An 18,216-nucleotide genomic window follows, 5' to 3' on the forward strand; every position below is an offset into this window, starting at 1 on the left:
ATAACTAGCCTTTTTAAGTGTTTCATGTCCACTCTCTTATAACCAGAATAATAACTTGTTGAATACTTACTACAAGTTTCAAGAAATATTTTTTTCATTTAAAAAAAATTCTTCTTTTTACCCCACAAATTATATGATAGTTCACCTTATTCCTAAAATAGATAAAATAAAAAACTTGAATCCCCAGCTTCCTTATTGATAGGCATGAAATGTCTTCTGAGCTGCACACTATAGTCTATAAATTATAGAAGAACTTGTGTGCAATATTTTTTAAAACACTAGTCTTTGACATTTCAAAAGAGTGAAAGACAAAAAAATAAGAAATGGGCTTTTGAGCCCATTTTCTGTTTGGACCGAGATAATTTCAAGTACTGGAGAAGCCTGATTTACGTAAAAGACCTCTTTAAAGTCCCATTTAGTTTTTTTTTTTTTTTTTGGGGGGGGGGGTCCCTATTTTAAGATTGTGCATATAAGTTGTCGTTTGGTTGGTGGAATAAAACTAACAATTTCTAAATAAAATATTGTATTATTATATCTCCATTTGGTTATGAATGCTTGTTAGTTCCCGGATATATTTTGTTTTAAAATAATGAAATTAACTATCCCATATAAAAGGTGAGATACCTAATTTCAACAGATATTCTTGTCTATCTCATTCCGATAACCAAGGAAATTACTTTTTTTAAGACAATATTCTATTCAGGACCTAATCCAATTATTTTTTGAAAATAATCTATCTATATCAATAAGATAAGATGCAGACACTCTTAATGAATCTACACTGGCTACTAGGGCTGTACAAGACAAATCGATAAACCGCACCAAACCGATAAACCGAACCAAATCGGAAAAAAAAACCCGACTAGTGGTTTGGTTTGACTTGGTTTGGTGTTTGGAAAAAAAACCCGACCATTATAGGGTTGGTTTGGTTTTAACTAAAAAAAGTCAAACCGAATCCAAACCGACCCGATTATAGATATACTAGTCTTAAATTATGTTATACATAAAAATATTTATTAAAATATAATTTATAAATATTTTAATTTTTTTTTCATAATTGTTTTTTCTTTCTTACATTTAGAGTTGGACTTGAGAAACCATCTAAATAATATACAAAAAAAATCTCATCTTATAAAGTTATATTATAAAGTTAAAACTTCAAACAGTGTTCTGCCTCCATCTTATATGTTGATATTTTGTAGTAGAATTCGTTTGAAGAAGCACCGCTCTTTGTTTTTTATAAGATACTATGAAAACCCGAAAAATCCGAAAAAACCCGAATAACCCGAAAAAATCCGAAAAACCCGAAAAAAATTAATATCGAAAAACCCGACTTTATTGGTTTGGTTTGATTTATAGATTTAATAACCCGATACAAATGGTTTGGTTTGGTTTGGTTTATAAAAAATCCGAACCAACCCGGTCCATGTACACCCCTACTGGCTACTATATATTGCTGTATTAAATTATAACAACATATAATATTACTCCATTGAAGACGAGAATAAATGAATGAAAAGCTGCTCCGATCCGGCAGTGCAGGAGATTGATTAACCAGAATTTCACAACGCATAGCTAGCTAGGAATGATTCAACTTATTTTAAGCAGTTTATAAGTTGAAAACAGCTTATAAGTCCAAAAAAAAAGGAGATGAATGCAGTAATGAACGGTAAAATGAGCTGACATCTGGTTTGGGGCCCACTAACAAATTGTCCAGTGGATAGGGACATATCACGCATGGGCTTCTTTTATATGAACCGCTCATAGGCTTTCATTTAGGCAATCATATATTCCTCATCTTTTTATTATTTGAGAAAATTAAGCGGGGATAATCAAATATATATTAATTAATTAGCTAATATAATTATAATTTAAATTAATTATGGCTTATGGTAAATATCTAGCTGTAATTATAATTTGAGTTTTATATAATTCGCATGATTATACAGTTGAATTTTATATAATTCAAGCGATTTATACAAACGATGTGCGCGAATCGAATTATATAGCGAATTATACAAACGTTGTGCATGAATTGTATAGTGAAATATACAAACGTTATACAAAAATTACGAATTGTATAGCAAATTATACAAACGTATACAAATGTTAGACGAATTATACAAACGCTGCTATAACTACTAATTGTAATTAACAAACTATAGCTATGGAGCATAATTAAAGATATTTTTAGGTGGCTATATGCACAAATTCCCCTTTTATTTTTATTAATTTTTGAGATTATAAGATAAAAATATATTTTAGTATTTTAATTTAAAATTATAGAAATTGTTTTTTAGGATATTTTTTTTTGTATCAAATCAAAATTAAATAAACGAATGAAGTATTTAGTACTCCTTCTATCTCATTTTATGTGTCATTATTTTTCTTCTTAGTCTGTCTCAAAAAGAATGTCATTTTGGTATAATTAAAAATAGTTGAATTTCTTTTTTTACCTTTAATAAAATAAATCACAACCACATAAATATTTATTGTTTTAAAGTATAAATTTTAAAAATATTTTTTTTAAACAACGTATTAAATCAATGATAGGACGAGGAAGTACAATTCATTCTGAACCGTTGACGCTTCTCTCTTTGCACAGATGATGGTAATGGCTGCTCAATAATAGAGAATTGGCAGCGTATGATATCATAGGTCTGCATTAGTCAAGATATAATAAATTAAATATGTGTCATATCGTCACAGATATTTTGCATAATGGAAAAATAATAACAATAGATTTTATTCTAATAATATATAACATATGATTGTACAACTAATAATATAAAAATATTTAGTTTGTAACATATACAACTCCTAATACAAAAATAATATCTCCACCAATTCAATGATTTCTAGTTATACAACTTTTGCATAAGTACTATGGAAAAGAGAAAGGGGACAGGACATGGAGATTTAACCTTGTAGAGTAAAAATGACTTCTTCTTCTTTCTTTTTAGAGTATATAGGTAAATATGACTCTAAAATTGAATTAAAAAAACAAATATATCAAAGACAACTTTAAGAACAAATTTGCATGTACTCTAAAAAAAATCATATTCACCCCTACAATGTTAAATCTCCATAGTACTCTACTAATATATATTATATACGTAATGAATTTTGAAATGAAGAGCAGTTGCAAAAAAAATTAATATAGTCTATTTAGTTGTATGAGGTTTTATGAATAGTAAAAGTGAGAGACATACAAAGATGGAGAGAATAGTGGAATCTTGTACATCATGAAAGAAGACAAGCATATTTTTACATTAAACCTTCAATTATCTAACTAATCTCCAACATGGAATGTCTCTCTGTCTCCTTCACAAACCTTCTGCTTTATTTATTTTTCAAGTTCTTTAGCTAATTAATTCAATAGACACCCAATATTTCTCCCCTTTTTTTATCTACTAAAATGATAGTGTTCGAATCAATTTAATTTAAGTATAGTTCGACTAATTCATAAACTTAAAATGAATTAAACCGACTCTCTCCATGTTAGATAGTGGTAAAATTTCAAATTAGAAAACGACATGAATGCTAATATGCTCTGTGATGGATAAGTAGCATAAATTAATAAAGTATAACATTATCATCATAATTATTTGAAGATTTTGGTCAGGAATTGTCAGCTAATCTCCAAATAAATAATGTCTGATATAATTTGGACCCACTAAATTTTTAACGGACAAAGATCTCTCTAAGACTAATATAATATAAAATGATAGCCATAAGTGTGAAATCAAATTGATATTTGTTAACATATAATGTTCATGAGCATATCTTAAACCATATAATAATAGTGGCATTCAAAAGACAGGTCTCTATTCTAGAGATCTTGGTGGAGCCTACACACATGTATGTACTATGGTTTCTGTCAAATAATCTTGGAAAATTCACAGTTTGCTAGACTTTTCCAGTCTAATTTTCAGTGATTTATTTAATAATGACTTTAAGTTTTATCGCTTTTACAATGATAAAAGAAAAGAATTCTTACCATTTTTATTTATCATTATATTAAAAATAGATATTTATTTTTATTTATTTAATTTTAAAAAATTAAGAGATAATTTATCAATTGATTTATTTATTTATTATTTCTAGTTTTTTTAATTTTTTATTTTTAGTTTCTCATTCGATGTCCGCAGCCCCCATTGGAACCTCAATTAAATTCAGATCGCACAGTACAATCCATGTCGGTTATTTTTATTATTAACTATAGTCATTTCTCTATATATTTATCAAAGCGTTAAATTTATTATATTCAAATAATAAATATAATAAAATAGTCAATTTATTTATTATTTTATAAAAATATGTCGAATCAATATTGAACAAATAAAAAGAATGAACGTAACTACACACAAGTATTTAAAAGAACTCAAATTACACGTAAGAAAAAAAAATAACAATTTAAAAAATACAAGTAAAGTATATCGACAACTCCTTAAATTTATAATAGATTTTATTTAGATATTTGAAGTATACATATTTTTATTGGATATCTTACAATAGATTTTATTTAGATTCTTGAAGTATACATGTTTTTATTGAACATCTAAACATATGATAACATTCCTATTACATAATCCTGACTCAAATTTTGATTATTTTTTTTTTCAAAACACGCTCATCACATAATTAAGTTAGGCTCAATAAATCATACAATCTCAAGTCTATTCCAATTAAAGCTAATGTATATAATTAAAGAATGTGATATATTTAATGTAATTATTTTATTTACATAACGGTCATATGACAACATGCACAAAAGTTTTCCAAAATTTAAACCAAAACGGAATAACTCTATTTGTTCATTTTTATTTGTTATATTTGAATCCGACATACATATTAAAAAAATAATAATTGATATGATTTTTACCACACAATTTTTATTAATTGATGCTTAGTATTAGGTCTTGATAAATAAGTAATAAATACCGAGGGTAAAATATTTTTTATTTATTTTTATTTTTTTCTGAATATGTTAAAAAGACAAATAAAAGTAAAATCTCTTTTTTAAGAATAATAAACAAGTAAAAATAACATAGAAATGAACATAGCAAACAACATAAACATTTTATTATGTATTCATTGAGGGTCTAAATAAATTTAAGGGGTTGTTGATGTAATGAGGCAAAAATAAAACAGGGTTAAGTTAAAATACATTGCTAATAGAAAAGTTGTGGTGTGTTTAAGTTAATAAATTTTTCTAAATAGGGATATGGAAATTAGTATAAATAGAAAGATTGCAAAGTTTCTCGTGAGAGTTCACAAGCCAATAAAGCTCAGCACACTCTCATCAACCCTTCCCACTTGTCCATTTGACCACTCAACAAACAAACTTCTTGTGATTCACTTTCTTCTTAATTACTTTTCAAGATTCTTCATTCTACACCACTACCAATTTCCATTTCCTTTGAGTGATTTGGTTACTTCTTTGACATTCTTGTTCAAGATCCAAGATCATCACTTTCCAGGTTCAAAATCTTGTTTTTACTTCTTTAATGATATATATTATAGACGAATTTAGAATTTCTAAAACATGGTTGCAACCTTTCCTAGTATGGGTGTCAGCCCATAATATTATACCTAATTTTACAGAGATCACGGGTTCACGGGCCCCATATTTGGAGGATATTACAAAGATTCATGTTATGGTAATGCTATGAGTTACTAGTACAAAGCATATAGCTAGCTTGGGTTTTGGGTCACTGACCCATTTATTTTTTTAATTAATGATATTTTCTTTTTGTATTTTATAACTTTCTTGATTGCTTAGAGATTACCTATACTTTATTGGGATTCGAATACATCTATTTGATTTGGATCCATTGATAAGTCATAATATATGGGATTGCTGAGTTCTTGATTGTATGCAGAAATGGATACTTGCTGTGTGGCTATGAAATCCACTGTCCATTTTGGGAGAGTGAGCACTGGTGGTTTTAACAATGGAGAGAAGGAATTTTTTGGGGAGAAGATGAGAGGGAGTTTAAACAACAATCTCAGGATTAATCAGTTGTCGAAAAGTTTGAAACTTGAGAAGAAGGAGAACAAGATCAAACCTGGGGTTGCTTACTCTGTGATCACTACTGAAAATGACAAAGAGACTCTGGTAATAATCAATTTCTTTATTAGAACATATTTGCTTCAACTAATGCCATAGTAGTGTTGTAGATATGGTGGAAAAAGGTTGATATGAACTATATCGAATCCATCATTTAAACTTGATTGGTCCAATATTTGAGATTCTTAGCGTTGAACTCACGACACTATAAGATTATGGGTTTTGAGTTTAATTTTGTTGAAATTCTAGTACTACTAGTCTTTTGCTATATATATGTTTCATGTTGAAGATACTGTGTTAAGTTGAGCCTACAATATTTATCTCCATCAGCCTGTGATTGTGATTGTTTGCTGGACCTATGTAGTTCGTAGAGATGCCACGTCTTGAGAGACGCCGGGCAAATCCCAAGGATGTGGCTGCAGTCATACTAGGAGGAGGTGAAGGGACCAAGTTATTCCCACTTACAAGTAGAACTGCAACCCCTGCTGTAAGAGACTTATCTTTGCTCATGAACTTACATTCGTTTTCTCATTTTTTTGTTTTAGATGCCTAATGTCCAGTTAAAACTGTGTTTCTTTTCTTCCAAGTTATTTGTGTTTATCTCTTGTGTTAAAGTTCAGACTTTTCCAACTATGACTTTTAAGATTTAGGCACTAATGACTCACCCCTTCTCCAGTATGCCCTTTATTGTTCTGAAGCTTATTAAGGGGAAATTGGATCATCTGTGTTTCATGTTCTTGTTTTTTACCTTTAGGATGTGCTCAGATTTTTTTATGATATATTATTTGTTGATTTCTACCTTAAACAGATCGATTAGAAATAGATAAAATATGTGTTCAAGATTGCAAGTTGATGTTCACTCTACGGTCAATTTCTAAAGATTCTGATGTGTTTGTGCAACATGCCACCAGGTTCCGGTTGGAGGATGCTACAGGCTAATAGACATCCCAATGAGCAACTGTATCAACAGTGCTATTAACAAGATTTTTGTGCTGACACAGTACAATTCTGCTCCCCTGAATCGTCACATTGCTCGAACATATTTTGGCAATGGTGTGAGCTTCGGAGATGGATTTGTTGAGGTTTGAGACTATACTTCTGAAATTCTTGAAGGAACCTGGATTAATCTTGCTAGATATCACAGCTGAGCTAATTAATATGAGTAAACTTGTTGGTCCTCCAAGTGATTTGTTCACACAAAATCTGTAACAATTTTGGATGATTGCTTCATTGTTTTTCTGCTTTCTTGTTTCATTTTACTGACTGAAAGGAATTCCGTCATAAAACAGGTACTAGCTGCAACTCAGACACCTGGGGAAGCAGGAAAAAAATGGTTTCAAGGAACTGCAGATGCTGTTAGACAATTTATATGGGTATTTGAGGTTGGTCTCTACAACTCTTCAGGACACTAATCCACCAGTGCTCTTCTGTTGACCTGATATAATTTCTGAAAAATGTTTCATCATTTTTTCCTGAATCTGTTATTATGTACAGACATATAGTACTTTTGTGATTACAAGGCAACCAATTCTTGCAGGATACTAAGAACAAGAATATTGAAAATATCCTTGTATTATCTGGGGATCATCTTTATAGGATGGATTATATGGAGTTGGTGCAGGTATGTCCACTTTAACTACCTATGCACTCCTCATTCTGTCTGCGAAAAGTTTCTGACTGCCTCCGATCTTAAAACAGAACCATATTGACCGGAATGCTGATATTACTCTTTCATGTGCACCAGCTGGGGACAGGTTTGTTTAACTTCCAATAAGTTGATATTTCATCATTACTATAAAACAACTAGCAATGGTTCTTTCATCTTAAGTGAATTGAGTGAGATCAGAAACAAGATGGAGAAAGAATGCTTCTCCTTAATATTCATATGCATACAATATACATTACTTCAAGTAAAAAAATCACGTTTCTTTATACCTTATTGTGATTGTGTTAAGCTGAGATTTAAGCTTTACTTTTCAGCCGAGCATCAGATTTTGGGCTGGTCAAAATTGACAGCAGAGGCAGAGTTGTCCAGTTTGCTGAAAAACCAAAAGGTTTTGATCTTCGAGCAATGGTAGGTTTAGTTGAACTCTTTCTTTTGGTATATGTGCTGATTTCTTTCTAGACAAATTTGCCTAGTTTATTCAGCTGATGTAATCTCCTATCTGCCCACTTTTCTGTAGCAAATTCTGCCGCAACCTTTTACTATATACAACAACATTCAGACTAGTGCTCCTTTATAACTCAACTCATAGAATTTTTTGTGCTGCAGCAAGTAGATACTACTCTCGTTGGATTATCTCCACAAGATGCGAAGAAATCCCCCTATATTGCTTCAATGGGAGTTTATGTATTCAAGACTGATGTACTGTTGAAGCTGTTGAAATGGAGTTATCCTACAGCTAATGATTTTGGCTCTGAAATTATACCAGCAGCAATAGACGATTACAATGTCCAAGTAAATATTCTTGGATCTTGGATCTTTCTATTGAAGTTATTTTTATGAATTGAGTATATTAATTGTTCAACTAAAAGATTAGCTGTAGTTTTAACGAATTTATGCTGTCTTCTCAGGGATACATATTCCGAGACTATTGGGAGGACATTGGGACACTTAAATCTTTTTATGATGCTAGCTTGGCGCTCACAGAAGAGGCATGTTGCAAATTCCCCTCTATGCTTCTCATCATATGGGATGAACTTATTTTGACTAGCTCATCTTTCCGAAATTTATCTTAAGGCGGTTTTACATCAGTGCATAATCCAACTGATTAATTTTTCCATTGCAGCATCCAGAGTTCCAATTTTACGATCCAAAAACACCCTTTTACACATCTCCTAGGTTCCTTCCACCAACCAAGATAGACAACTGCAAGGTAAGTTGGTATATTGTGCAAGTACTTTGCATTAACTATTCTTTTGTGGGTTCTAACAGATTTTGTTTTCTGCTTTTCAGATTAAGGATGCCATAATCTCTCATGGATGTTTCTTGCGAGATTGTTCTGTGGAACACTCCATAGTTGGTGAAAGATCGCGCTTAGATTGTGGTGTTGAACTGAAGGTTTGTGTGTACTCCTAAGTTTTATCTTCCTTTGAAGATTTATCCTCATCAAGCACATTTATTTTCATTAGTTTGTGAAAAAAATGCACCAGTTTATTGATTCTAGTACATTTTCTTGTAAAGTATGGACCTCTTAACACGTTTTACTACCACAGGATACTTTCATGATGGGAGCAGACTATTACCAAACAGAATCTGAGATTGCCTCCCTGCTAGCAGAGGGGAAAGTACCAATTGGAATTGGGGAAAATACAAAAATAAGGTAAATGGACATTGAATTTAACATTGAATATTTCATGAGAATGACACGAAACTCGAATGTATTTCATTGACACTTGAGAATTCTTAAATTTGATCATGGTTTCACTCATACAGGAAATGCATCATTGACAAGAATGCAAAGATAGGAAAGAATGTTGTGATCATGAATAAAGATGTAAGCTTCTTTTGCGTCCTCACTGGACCTTCTTTAGTGTCTTATTTTCAACTAGTAGAATATTGTTGTATTTAACTATTTATAGAGAGGAGGTCATCTTCCCATCAACTGTCCACACACTGAAGTTCAAAACACAGTAGAGCACACAATACACATTGCTGATGTGCTACCTGCTCACGAGAAAGAAAGCAGAATGTCAGCGTAGATTTGACGCTTTGTAGCATGGGAGCATAATCCCCGAAAAATCCCCAAGAAGCCATAATGAAAACTATAGGAACTCTATTGATGAGATCCCACGTGAAAAGCTTACCCCCCAAGAAAACTGGAATATATAGAGCGCTTACATTCCTGGTGCCAATTAGTTGGTGTATTGAGTCATAATTTAGAATTAACTCTCACTGATGTTCTTTCCTATGAAACTTTAGGGCGTTCAAGAAGCAGCCCGACCAGAGGAAGGATTCTACATACGATCAGGGATAACCATTATAATAGAGAAAGCCACAATTAAAGATGGAATGGTCATATGAACTTGGGAAACATCCATGGAAGTCAAAATCTCAACGTGAAGAAGGTCAAGGGTGACCTATTTCCCAACAGAAACCAAGCACATTCAGCAGCTGACTCCGCGAAGGAAGCTTTCTGTGCTCGTGTAAAAAAAAGAGCAAGTATAATCAAGACAACGACTCTAAAATAAAACCGAAGCTGCACCTCTAGATGCCTAGTTCATGTTCTAAGAGTCAAATATATGTAAGATAGCATTCTGAAGAACACAATGGTTTACTTACTACTCAATCCTAGACTTTTCGTATTGTAAAAAACTATACTTTAAAAAAATTCTCTTATGATGCATCTCTTATTGTGCATCTATTCTCTAAGCATTTGGAACTCAAGGATATCTATTTAGGACTATTTGTGTCTATTCTCTCTTTGAAATTTGATACTTGTACATTAAGTAGCAGAAAAAAAACTTTGCACTTCAAGCGTCCTTTGAGATTAATTTAAATTGATTGTTTGATTTGTCATATTTAAAATATAAATAAATATAAGAATTAGTCAAAAAATTTCAACGTATAATATATTTTAATTTTTAATGAAAAATAAAAATAACGAGTAGTGAAGATTGTAATGTTATTATAAATAGTATTAAAAATTATTTGAATATGCATAGATGTAAAGTGATGTATAAAAGAGGGTTTATGGAGGAAACTTTTGTTATTTTTACATTTTTATTATAGAGGATTACTATTTCACTCACAATTAGGATAACTTATCCCATTTATGATTATTAATCCAAAGATAAATTATTCCACATTTTGTAGCCGAACAACGAATTAAGGATAAAAAAAACTTATCCCAAAATTATTTTTTCTTGTCCATCCCACACACCAAGTGACTGCTAAGTAATGGAAACCATGTAATCTTTTTAGATATTAATCGAAAATTTAGTAGCTGTGGTGGCTTGATATACCTTTGGGGGGGGGGGGGCATAGTTACATGTAGGGGTGTCAAATGAACGGGTTGGGTTGAAATTGACAATATTAAAATAGTTTGGAATAAAAATCGGGTTGGGTCATGACCCGCTCAAATTTACTTTGGGCTCACATGGGTTGGGCTCGATTGGGCTCAAATTTGGGTTGGGTCATGACCTGCCTAATTTGACCCGCTTAATCTTAATAATTTTAACATATTATTATTTACATTTTATAACCACAATTTGAAATTCAACTCATAAAAATAAAAATTTACAAAATGGATAGATTAATCCTAAAAGAAATAAAATAGATAGTAATTCATACATTTAATGTGAGAATATACATACTAATGCAAATAAAGAGTTTTAAAACAGGTTGAAATTAGAGATTAAGTTGAGCTCAATTGAAGATTCTTTTAAAATGGGTTAAGGCTTGAATGGATTGAGATTAAATTCAATACAAATTATCTTGATCCCAACCCATAAAAGTTTGGACAGATTGGGCGGGTCAACCTATATTTGGGCTCATTTTGACACCCCTAGTTACATGGTAGATGTGTTGATGGAATAACGAAGCTACCGTCGCTGAGAAAGAAAATGTTCGATTTTTTTTTACTGCGCACTGTATGTGCTGACCAGTGTAATGCGATCAATATTTACTCTGATTTTTCAAAACATATTCAAGAATTTATGATGTTGGTTTTAACTTGTAAGAAGATCGATCTTGCACCAGATGCTTCCCATGTTGGAAAATACAAGTTACACAATATGGAAATATGCTCTTAACCATGTTTTAATTAATTAAATGTAGACCAAGTTGATTGTTTTCATGAAAAAGGCAGGTACAATCTTGAACAACCAAATTTCAGATTGGATCTACCAAAAAACTAGTCAAAAGGATTATGCTTCCTATAAGTAAATACTCAAATCTCAAAAATTTAAAGCTGTCGGCCACCGGTGTTCTTCAGAAAGTAAAGTTGGCATTGTTTAACTGTCCCATGAACTCGGTTTCAGCCACAAAACAATCAAGACTGCACATAATCAATCAATCATGATAACAGTTTTATTCCGAACCTCTTTGGCATATAATTAGTGTTGTAAATAGGATGAAAGCAGCCAGGCAAGTAGCTTGTTGGAGAAACAAGGTGGTGCTTCCATCATTATGTTTAAATACAAAGTAGCACCATCTAGGCAAATACAGAATCCAAATAAAAAATAAGACAGTACTTACTATTTAAATCGAGCTACAAAGTGCATCAGGTCACTTGATCATTATAAGGCAACGTTGATTTTTCAGAGACTTCTAGTGTTCCAAACAACTAAAGGGCCTTTTCTATGGAATTCACATGGCTGGAAACCATTCATTGCCTTACCCATAAGGGCCATGGCACCAAGGCTTGGAAGTTGTTTCTTCTGGAAATCATCAAGCTCCAACTTTGAGGTTTGAGGCTCACAAACCACCACCGATTGGGGCCTCATTGTTGCAGTGGTAGCCCTATCACGAAGCAACCTTTGAATCCAAGAATGTGAAGTCAAAACCTCTATATCTTTCTTGATAACGCTCATAGAAGAGGGCCTAGAGTTCATGGCTAAGTCTGGAGTGTTATCGTGAACCATCAATTCTTTACCATGACGTTTACTAGGTGCTAGTTCGGAGCTAGTTATGGTTGCTTTAGGAATTTGGCTGAGTGATTTCTCATTAGATGTTTCCCCTACTAAACTGGAGCTTTTAGTACCAAAAGCCAAAGAACCGGATGTACTCACTTTGAGGCGCTTAACCCATCTACTAGCAGGGTCATGTCCAAGAAGCCCTTCGGGACAGAAATTAGCTCTTGATGAATTAGGTTGTTCAGCATGGAGCAGTATCAATCCCAAGTCGAAACTTTCAGTTCTGGAAGAACTTGCCTCCATATTATCCATTGGAGCAGGCAGCTCTAAGTTTATATCCAACTTGAACTGTTTGTGTCCAGCTTCTTTCCTGGAGCCGTCATGTGCAAATCGACGGGGCAAAGTTTGGTCCATTTTGTTCACCTGCAAAATATCTAATGGTCAGAATTAGAATCAAGATTCTAGAATACACGTTAAATAGACAAATATAGTCTCGTCATCAGTAGCATATTGACCTACATGACAAGGGCGTCTCAGGCCTAAAGAAAAATTTTATTCGTAAATACTTAATTTATTAATATGAAGATTTGAGATATATAATTCAAAGATCTAAGATATTTTTAGTAAAAAGTAGATAGTTTTTCATTTTCTTTATATAAATTGTATACCTTCTTTTATAATCTACAATATTATTTTGAGTGAACAAAAAATCATAAAATTCACTATTAGAATTTCCACTTTCAGACTTGGTTGACAACAAGATATTACTTTGCTGAAAAACCTGTTTGGTTTTAAACTTATCATACAATGATCAGGAGTAGCCGACCAACTCATTATTACTTGATTTCCCAGATTTCTCCCATTATACTTAGGCAACTAGCAGGTAGGAAGATAAGTATGAGAGCAGTTAACAATACAAAATTCAAGATAAACCAAATACCCTCTTGAAAACCTGGCTAGAAGATAGGAAGTTATGAAGAATTAAATAAATCTCAAGATCACCTTCTTTACTATAGAAGAACTTGTACCTGCAAAATTAGAGGAAAGATAGATTCATTATATGAGTAAAATTATGTACACTCAAATGGTATATCTCAAATTAAACCTCTTTTTCTTTTCTTTTCAGTTAAAAATCTCTGACTAAGCCTTAGAAAGATCACTTTATTCTTTGATCAGTGAAATCTTAGCAAGGCGATGAACAAAGTAAATAACAAAATTCTTAAACCACTAGCAGAGGATAGTACATACCACAAAGCAGGTTCTTCTCCTGAAACACATCCATGTCCATGGTATCAGTTTCAGCTGAAGATTCATTCTTTAACACAAATTCAGTAGGCTTTCTATCTTCTATATTTTCTTTTCTTTCACTACCTGTGAAGAAATTTTGAATTTGAAGCTTCATTCCTCCCTTATAATGACCAAGAGATTTAGATGGGCTATCACGATTACTTGATGATGCTTTCCCACTAATTTTACTCCACTTCCTTGAATTACCGATGACATTGTTTCCTTCCAACAGATCAGCATCTGCTCCTTCAGTGATTAACATACTATGGGTTGTTTGAGAAACGCGGGGACAATATCCAGCCATTCCCACTACAGAATCCATGGTATTGCTTGTTCTCATTGTCTCTACATCAAGCAAAGGATGCCGTAGCTTTTGTTGGTCAAAAGAGCCAGGATGTGACTCTTTTGATTCAGTTACATGGGAAGGACTAGGTTCATTTTTTAACAACCTAACAAAGGAACAACCTGCATTTTTCTGGAACTCTTCTCCGCCAAATTCTGGAAGAAGTTTTCTTCTTGTGGAGGGTGCATCTAGCAAGAATGAATCATTCTGCCTCAAATATGGAGTAACCGATCTCCCATGTTCATGCTCCAACATTCCTAGTCTTGGCACTTCTTCTTTTGCAGCTAAGAATGATCTACTAATACGAGGCTTCTGCTTCTTTCCCCCTTCGCTAGTTATGTACTGGCCTGGATCTCGGTGTGGCACAAGATGAGACGCTAAGTGACTTGGATTATCTAACAAAGGCCTCGATGCAGCAATGCCGCGACCAATGTCATATGGATGAGTCTCGCCACTATCCAAAGGATCCTGGAAAGGAGTTTTGACATTTTCACAAGGATTGTGCAATGGTAGGGACCAATTGCCTAGAGTTTCTTTTGCAATGGTTCTTGAACTTGTTTCGTTAATGACTTCGAAAGTTTGAGTTTCAGATTCTCTTAATCTTTTGACGGATTTAGAGAGCTTCGACATTGTCTCCATATTAACAACTTCCCGGGGAGGCTTAGAATCTTGGTCATTTTCCTTGTTTCCAAGAGCCGTAGGTGCATGATTTTGTGTTTCTGCCGTAGAATTGTAGCTTGTCCTAGTCCAATGTGCCATCCAAACAGATTGAACTGAATGTATGGACTTCCCGGTTCTACCATCACAATCCGAAAATGATTGTGTATCATTATCAGACATTATATCTTGGCTCTAGATCTTGCTAATGTACTAGTTTTCCTTCAGTTGTTCATCAAAAGGTTGTCTCCTTTACCTGGGAAAGAGAATTAAACAGCAGTAAATCAAATAATAATTGTTGAACTGTGTGACCATCTCATCTAAACGCTAAGACATATATATGTCCTTGCAGCGTGGTCTTCAATAACAATACTGTGCAGGCGTGCACCCGATCTAGGGACTCAAGACCTCCATACATGTATGCAAATGATTATGTATAAATATGAACATCACAAATACACAAACAACAAATACGCTATACAGGAAATGCATCTAGGTTACTCCATATATCATGAGTTCAAGTCAACCATCTCAAGCTTAGATAATTTCAGAGAGAGTACGATTTTATTTACTTAATTATATATCTTCAACAATAATCACACAACATTTTCCACCATTGTTAGTTGGATCATGGATACTAGTAAGGATTATAATGTTTAATCAGTACTCAAAATCCAATTTTAAAGACAATCATCAAAAAAATAAAAATTGAGACATCAAATCTCACCATCTGTTTACTTAACAAGTCTCTCTCTCACACACACATCCCTTCTAAAGATACACAATTTTGACAATTACATCTAGGTTCACACCCAAAAAAAATCAGAGAAATCATATATTCTAAAAATCACAAGAATTGTTAAAACTCTTCCAAAATACAATAACAGAAAAAGGTGAATTGCTACAAAATCAAGTATTAGCCAAGATTTTAAGTCTAAGACATGTAGACCCAAAGTGAAAATTGCTATCAAGACAACTAAAACTGTTCCAAAATACAAATAACAGAAAAGTCAAATTGCTAGAAATTCAAGTATCAAACCATGATTCAAGTCTAAAACGAGAAACCCCAATAAAAAAGATCAAAACTTTCGCAAGATTACAGTAAAATATTAGCAACTGAAAAAAAAGGAACTCACCAGCAAAAGTAAGACAGAAATTGAAGAGACTAGAAAAGGATTCATGGTAATATGTTTCCTAAATGTAAAAGAGGAGAGCAGAAAATAGCGGAGGAGGAGATGATGAAGCAAAGACCAGAGAAAAAAAGTCAAGCAAACCTAGTAGCACACCCAAAAATAAGAAAGGGATAAGATGATGTAAGCATCAACTTTATAATTTAAGTTTGATGTAGTCAGTCTTCTGCACTAAAACTTCCGCGCATAAAACGTCTGACCACAAGGCTTGAACCCGTGATCTCTTGGTCACATGACAGTAATTTTATCAATTACTCAAAGGCTGTCCTTTAATAATAGAGATAAATATGAGACACTTTTATAACAAGGGGCAATTAGCTTTAACTAAAAAAGTTATAATTTGTTTGGATGATTGTTACGTATTGTTTCATAATATATCGTATTGTATTATATTGTGTTACATTGTATCTTACTATATTGTTTTAATGAATGCAATGTTTGGATAAAATTATATCGTTCTCTGTCGTTACATAATATCACACATTAATGATTTGAATGATAAAACTTACAAAAAAAAGGTAAGGTACGAAATAGAGCTATTATGAAAAGATAGGATAAAAGATGAAAAATAATTATTAAATAATAAATAAAAACAAAATGAGAAAAAAATATTAAGGTAACGATGCAAACACACCAAATCGATTATTACATAAAATAAATTTTTTCGTTCGATATTATCTAATAATAAATTTAAACAATACAATACAATAAAATTTAAATAACAATCAAAACAAACACTATATTTAAACTAATAATACAATATCATACCACCTGTAAAAACCATCTAAACAACGTGTTAGGTATATCAGGTTTTTTCCCAATAAAAAATGAAGACAAAAGCCGCCTTATGAGTAATGAGCTGTCAACCTTCTGGTTTCACTGTACAATGGGCTCCTTTTGTCTGCACTTTTTCTTCCTCGTTTTTGTTTCGGAAATTTATATAAATATTTAAAAAAATGATCTCCTTTACTTTTTAATCCATTTTTAAAAAATAACTTTTTTTCTTTTTTGATAAAATTTTAATTTTAATTTTTTACATGGCTATATTTAAGGCCACAAAATTAAAAGATATTTTGGTATATTTTATATAACTTTAATTTAAGACTACAAAATAGAAAAGTCTTTTTTATTTTTCTAAACTCCATACCAAGTCAAATTAGGCCATTCTTTTTTAAAACAAAGAGAGTATATTAATAATAATAATTATCATTTATATCAATAATATTTTTTTACTAGACACTTATAACATATTTATGATATAGTTTTGATATACATAAAGCAATTTATAACATATATAATATAAATTTTATTTATGGATAATATATTTATCACACATTTTAATATATTGTGTCAGTTTCTTATCAAACAAACATAATATATTTTAAAACACTAATTATACATTTATATTGTATGCATAATTCACTTTTAATACATAAAATATTTATCAGGATATTGTTATGTATTGCTATATGTGGTAATAAATAAAAAAATATTGCTAAAATCAATAATTATTTATTAAAAAGTATTCACCTGAGTAATTTTTTTTATTTTCACTTTAGTTGTCCACTCATTTAAAAATAATTTTTTATTTTTATTTGGTATTTTAATTAAATTATTCACTTGACAAAACAAATTTAAATATGACAAATAGAAATAAATAGAAAAATTAATATGGTTTTACCATACTAAATTCTTTCTTCCAAAAGATTTAATTTATTAATCCATATGTTTCATTTTACTCAGCCTTTAAAGGAGATGAGGAAGATTAAATTGATGAATTTTGAGATTAATTTGGTATGAGATTTATTTAATTTAGCGAGTTGGACTCGAATTAAAAAAATTAAGTTATTTCAATTGAAATTGAATAATTTTAATCGATTTGGGGCAAACCGTCCAATTAAGGCATATATTTGTTGAGTTTGATAACAATTTAGATATATTTAACAATGTAGTACAATGAGAGACAAACTTGACAAGTAAATAAAAGTATATAAATATTTTTAACCCTTCTCCCTTTTTTATTTTATTTTTTCATTTTAATAAATTAAGATATTTTTTTTATATTATCCTTGTTAATAAATAACTATATA

At 31.6% G+C, this 18,216-nt stretch overlaps 2 protein-coding genes across 3 annotated transcripts; one reads left to right on the forward strand and one right to left on the reverse strand.

The window, feature by feature from the left end:
• Positions 1-5,212: 5,212 nt before the first annotated feature.
• On the forward strand, positions 5,213-10,445 carry LOC129885439 (glucose-1-phosphate adenylyltransferase large subunit 1). The gene is made up of 15 exons (XM_055959714.1): positions 5,213-5,483; positions 5,886-6,121; positions 6,438-6,560; positions 6,985-7,155; positions 7,363-7,455; positions 7,611-7,694; positions 7,772-7,827; positions 8,054-8,147; positions 8,346-8,531; positions 8,648-8,728; positions 8,863-8,949; positions 9,030-9,134; positions 9,290-9,396; positions 9,510-9,570; positions 9,996-10,445. Exons 1-15 carry the CDS (start codon positions 5,228-5,230, stop codon positions 10,095-10,097), a joined length of 1,842 nt encoding a protein of 613 aa, XP_055815689.1. The 5' UTR covers positions 5,213-5,227; the 3' UTR covers positions 10,098-10,445.
• Positions 10,446-11,816: 1,371 nt separating this feature from the next.
• Positions 11,817-16,226, reverse strand: LOC129885440 (uncharacterized). 2 transcript variants are annotated; one of them, XR_008766082.1, is made up of 5 exons: positions 16,073-16,226; positions 13,898-15,192; positions 13,652-13,677; positions 12,273-13,072; positions 11,817-12,072 (listed from the first exon to the last, which is right to left on the reverse strand). XR_008766082.1 is itself a non-coding variant. In XM_055959715.1 (4 exons), the coding sequence occupies exons 2-4, from the start codon at positions 15,117-15,119 to the stop codon at positions 12,335-12,337; spliced, it is 1,986 nt and encodes a 661-aa protein (XP_055815690.1). In that variant the 5' UTR covers positions 15,120-15,192; positions 16,073-16,226; the 3' UTR covers positions 12,080-12,334. The 2 variants fall into 2 exon arrangements, 1 of the variants encoding a protein (XP_055815690.1); XM_055959715.1 differs by lacking the exon at positions 11,817-12,072 and having other exon boundaries at positions 12,080-13,072.
• Between the last annotated feature and the right edge of the window lie 1,990 nt (positions 16,227-18,216).

Source organism: Solanum dulcamara, chromosome 4 (genome assembly GCF_947179165.1).
Source record: "Solanum dulcamara chromosome 4, daSolDulc1.2, whole genome shotgun sequence".
In the NCBI taxonomy this organism is placed as follows: domain Eukaryota; kingdom Viridiplantae; phylum Streptophyta; class Magnoliopsida; order Solanales; family Solanaceae; genus Solanum; species Solanum dulcamara.

Excerpts from the sequence above, each read along its gene's own strand:
- LOC129885439 (XM_055959714.1), top strand. The coding sequence starts at position 5,228 with ATGGAAATTAGTATAAATAGAAAGATTGCAAAGTTTCTCGTGAGAGTT. Across the intron at positions 6,122-6,437 it reads AAAATGACAAAGAGACTCTG|TTCGTAGAGATGCCACGTCT; the intron begins GTAATAATCAAT and ends GGACCTATGTAG. Across the intron at positions 8,148-8,345 it reads GTTTTGATCTTCGAGCAATG|CAAGTAGATACTACTCTCGT; the intron begins GTAGGTTTAGTT and ends TTTGTGCTGCAG.
- LOC129885440 (XM_055959715.1), bottom strand. The coding sequence starts at position 15,119 with ATGTCTGATAATGATACACAATCATTTTCGGATTGTGATGGTAGAACC. Across the intron at positions 13,678-13,897 it reads GGAGAAGAACCTGCTTTGTG|GTACAAGTTCTTCTATAGTA; the intron begins GTATGTACTATC and ends CTAATTTTGCAG. Across the intron at positions 13,073-13,651 it reads GTTCTTCTATAGTAAAGAAG|GTGAACAAAATGGACCAAAC; the intron begins GTGATCTTGAGA and ends GATATTTTGCAG.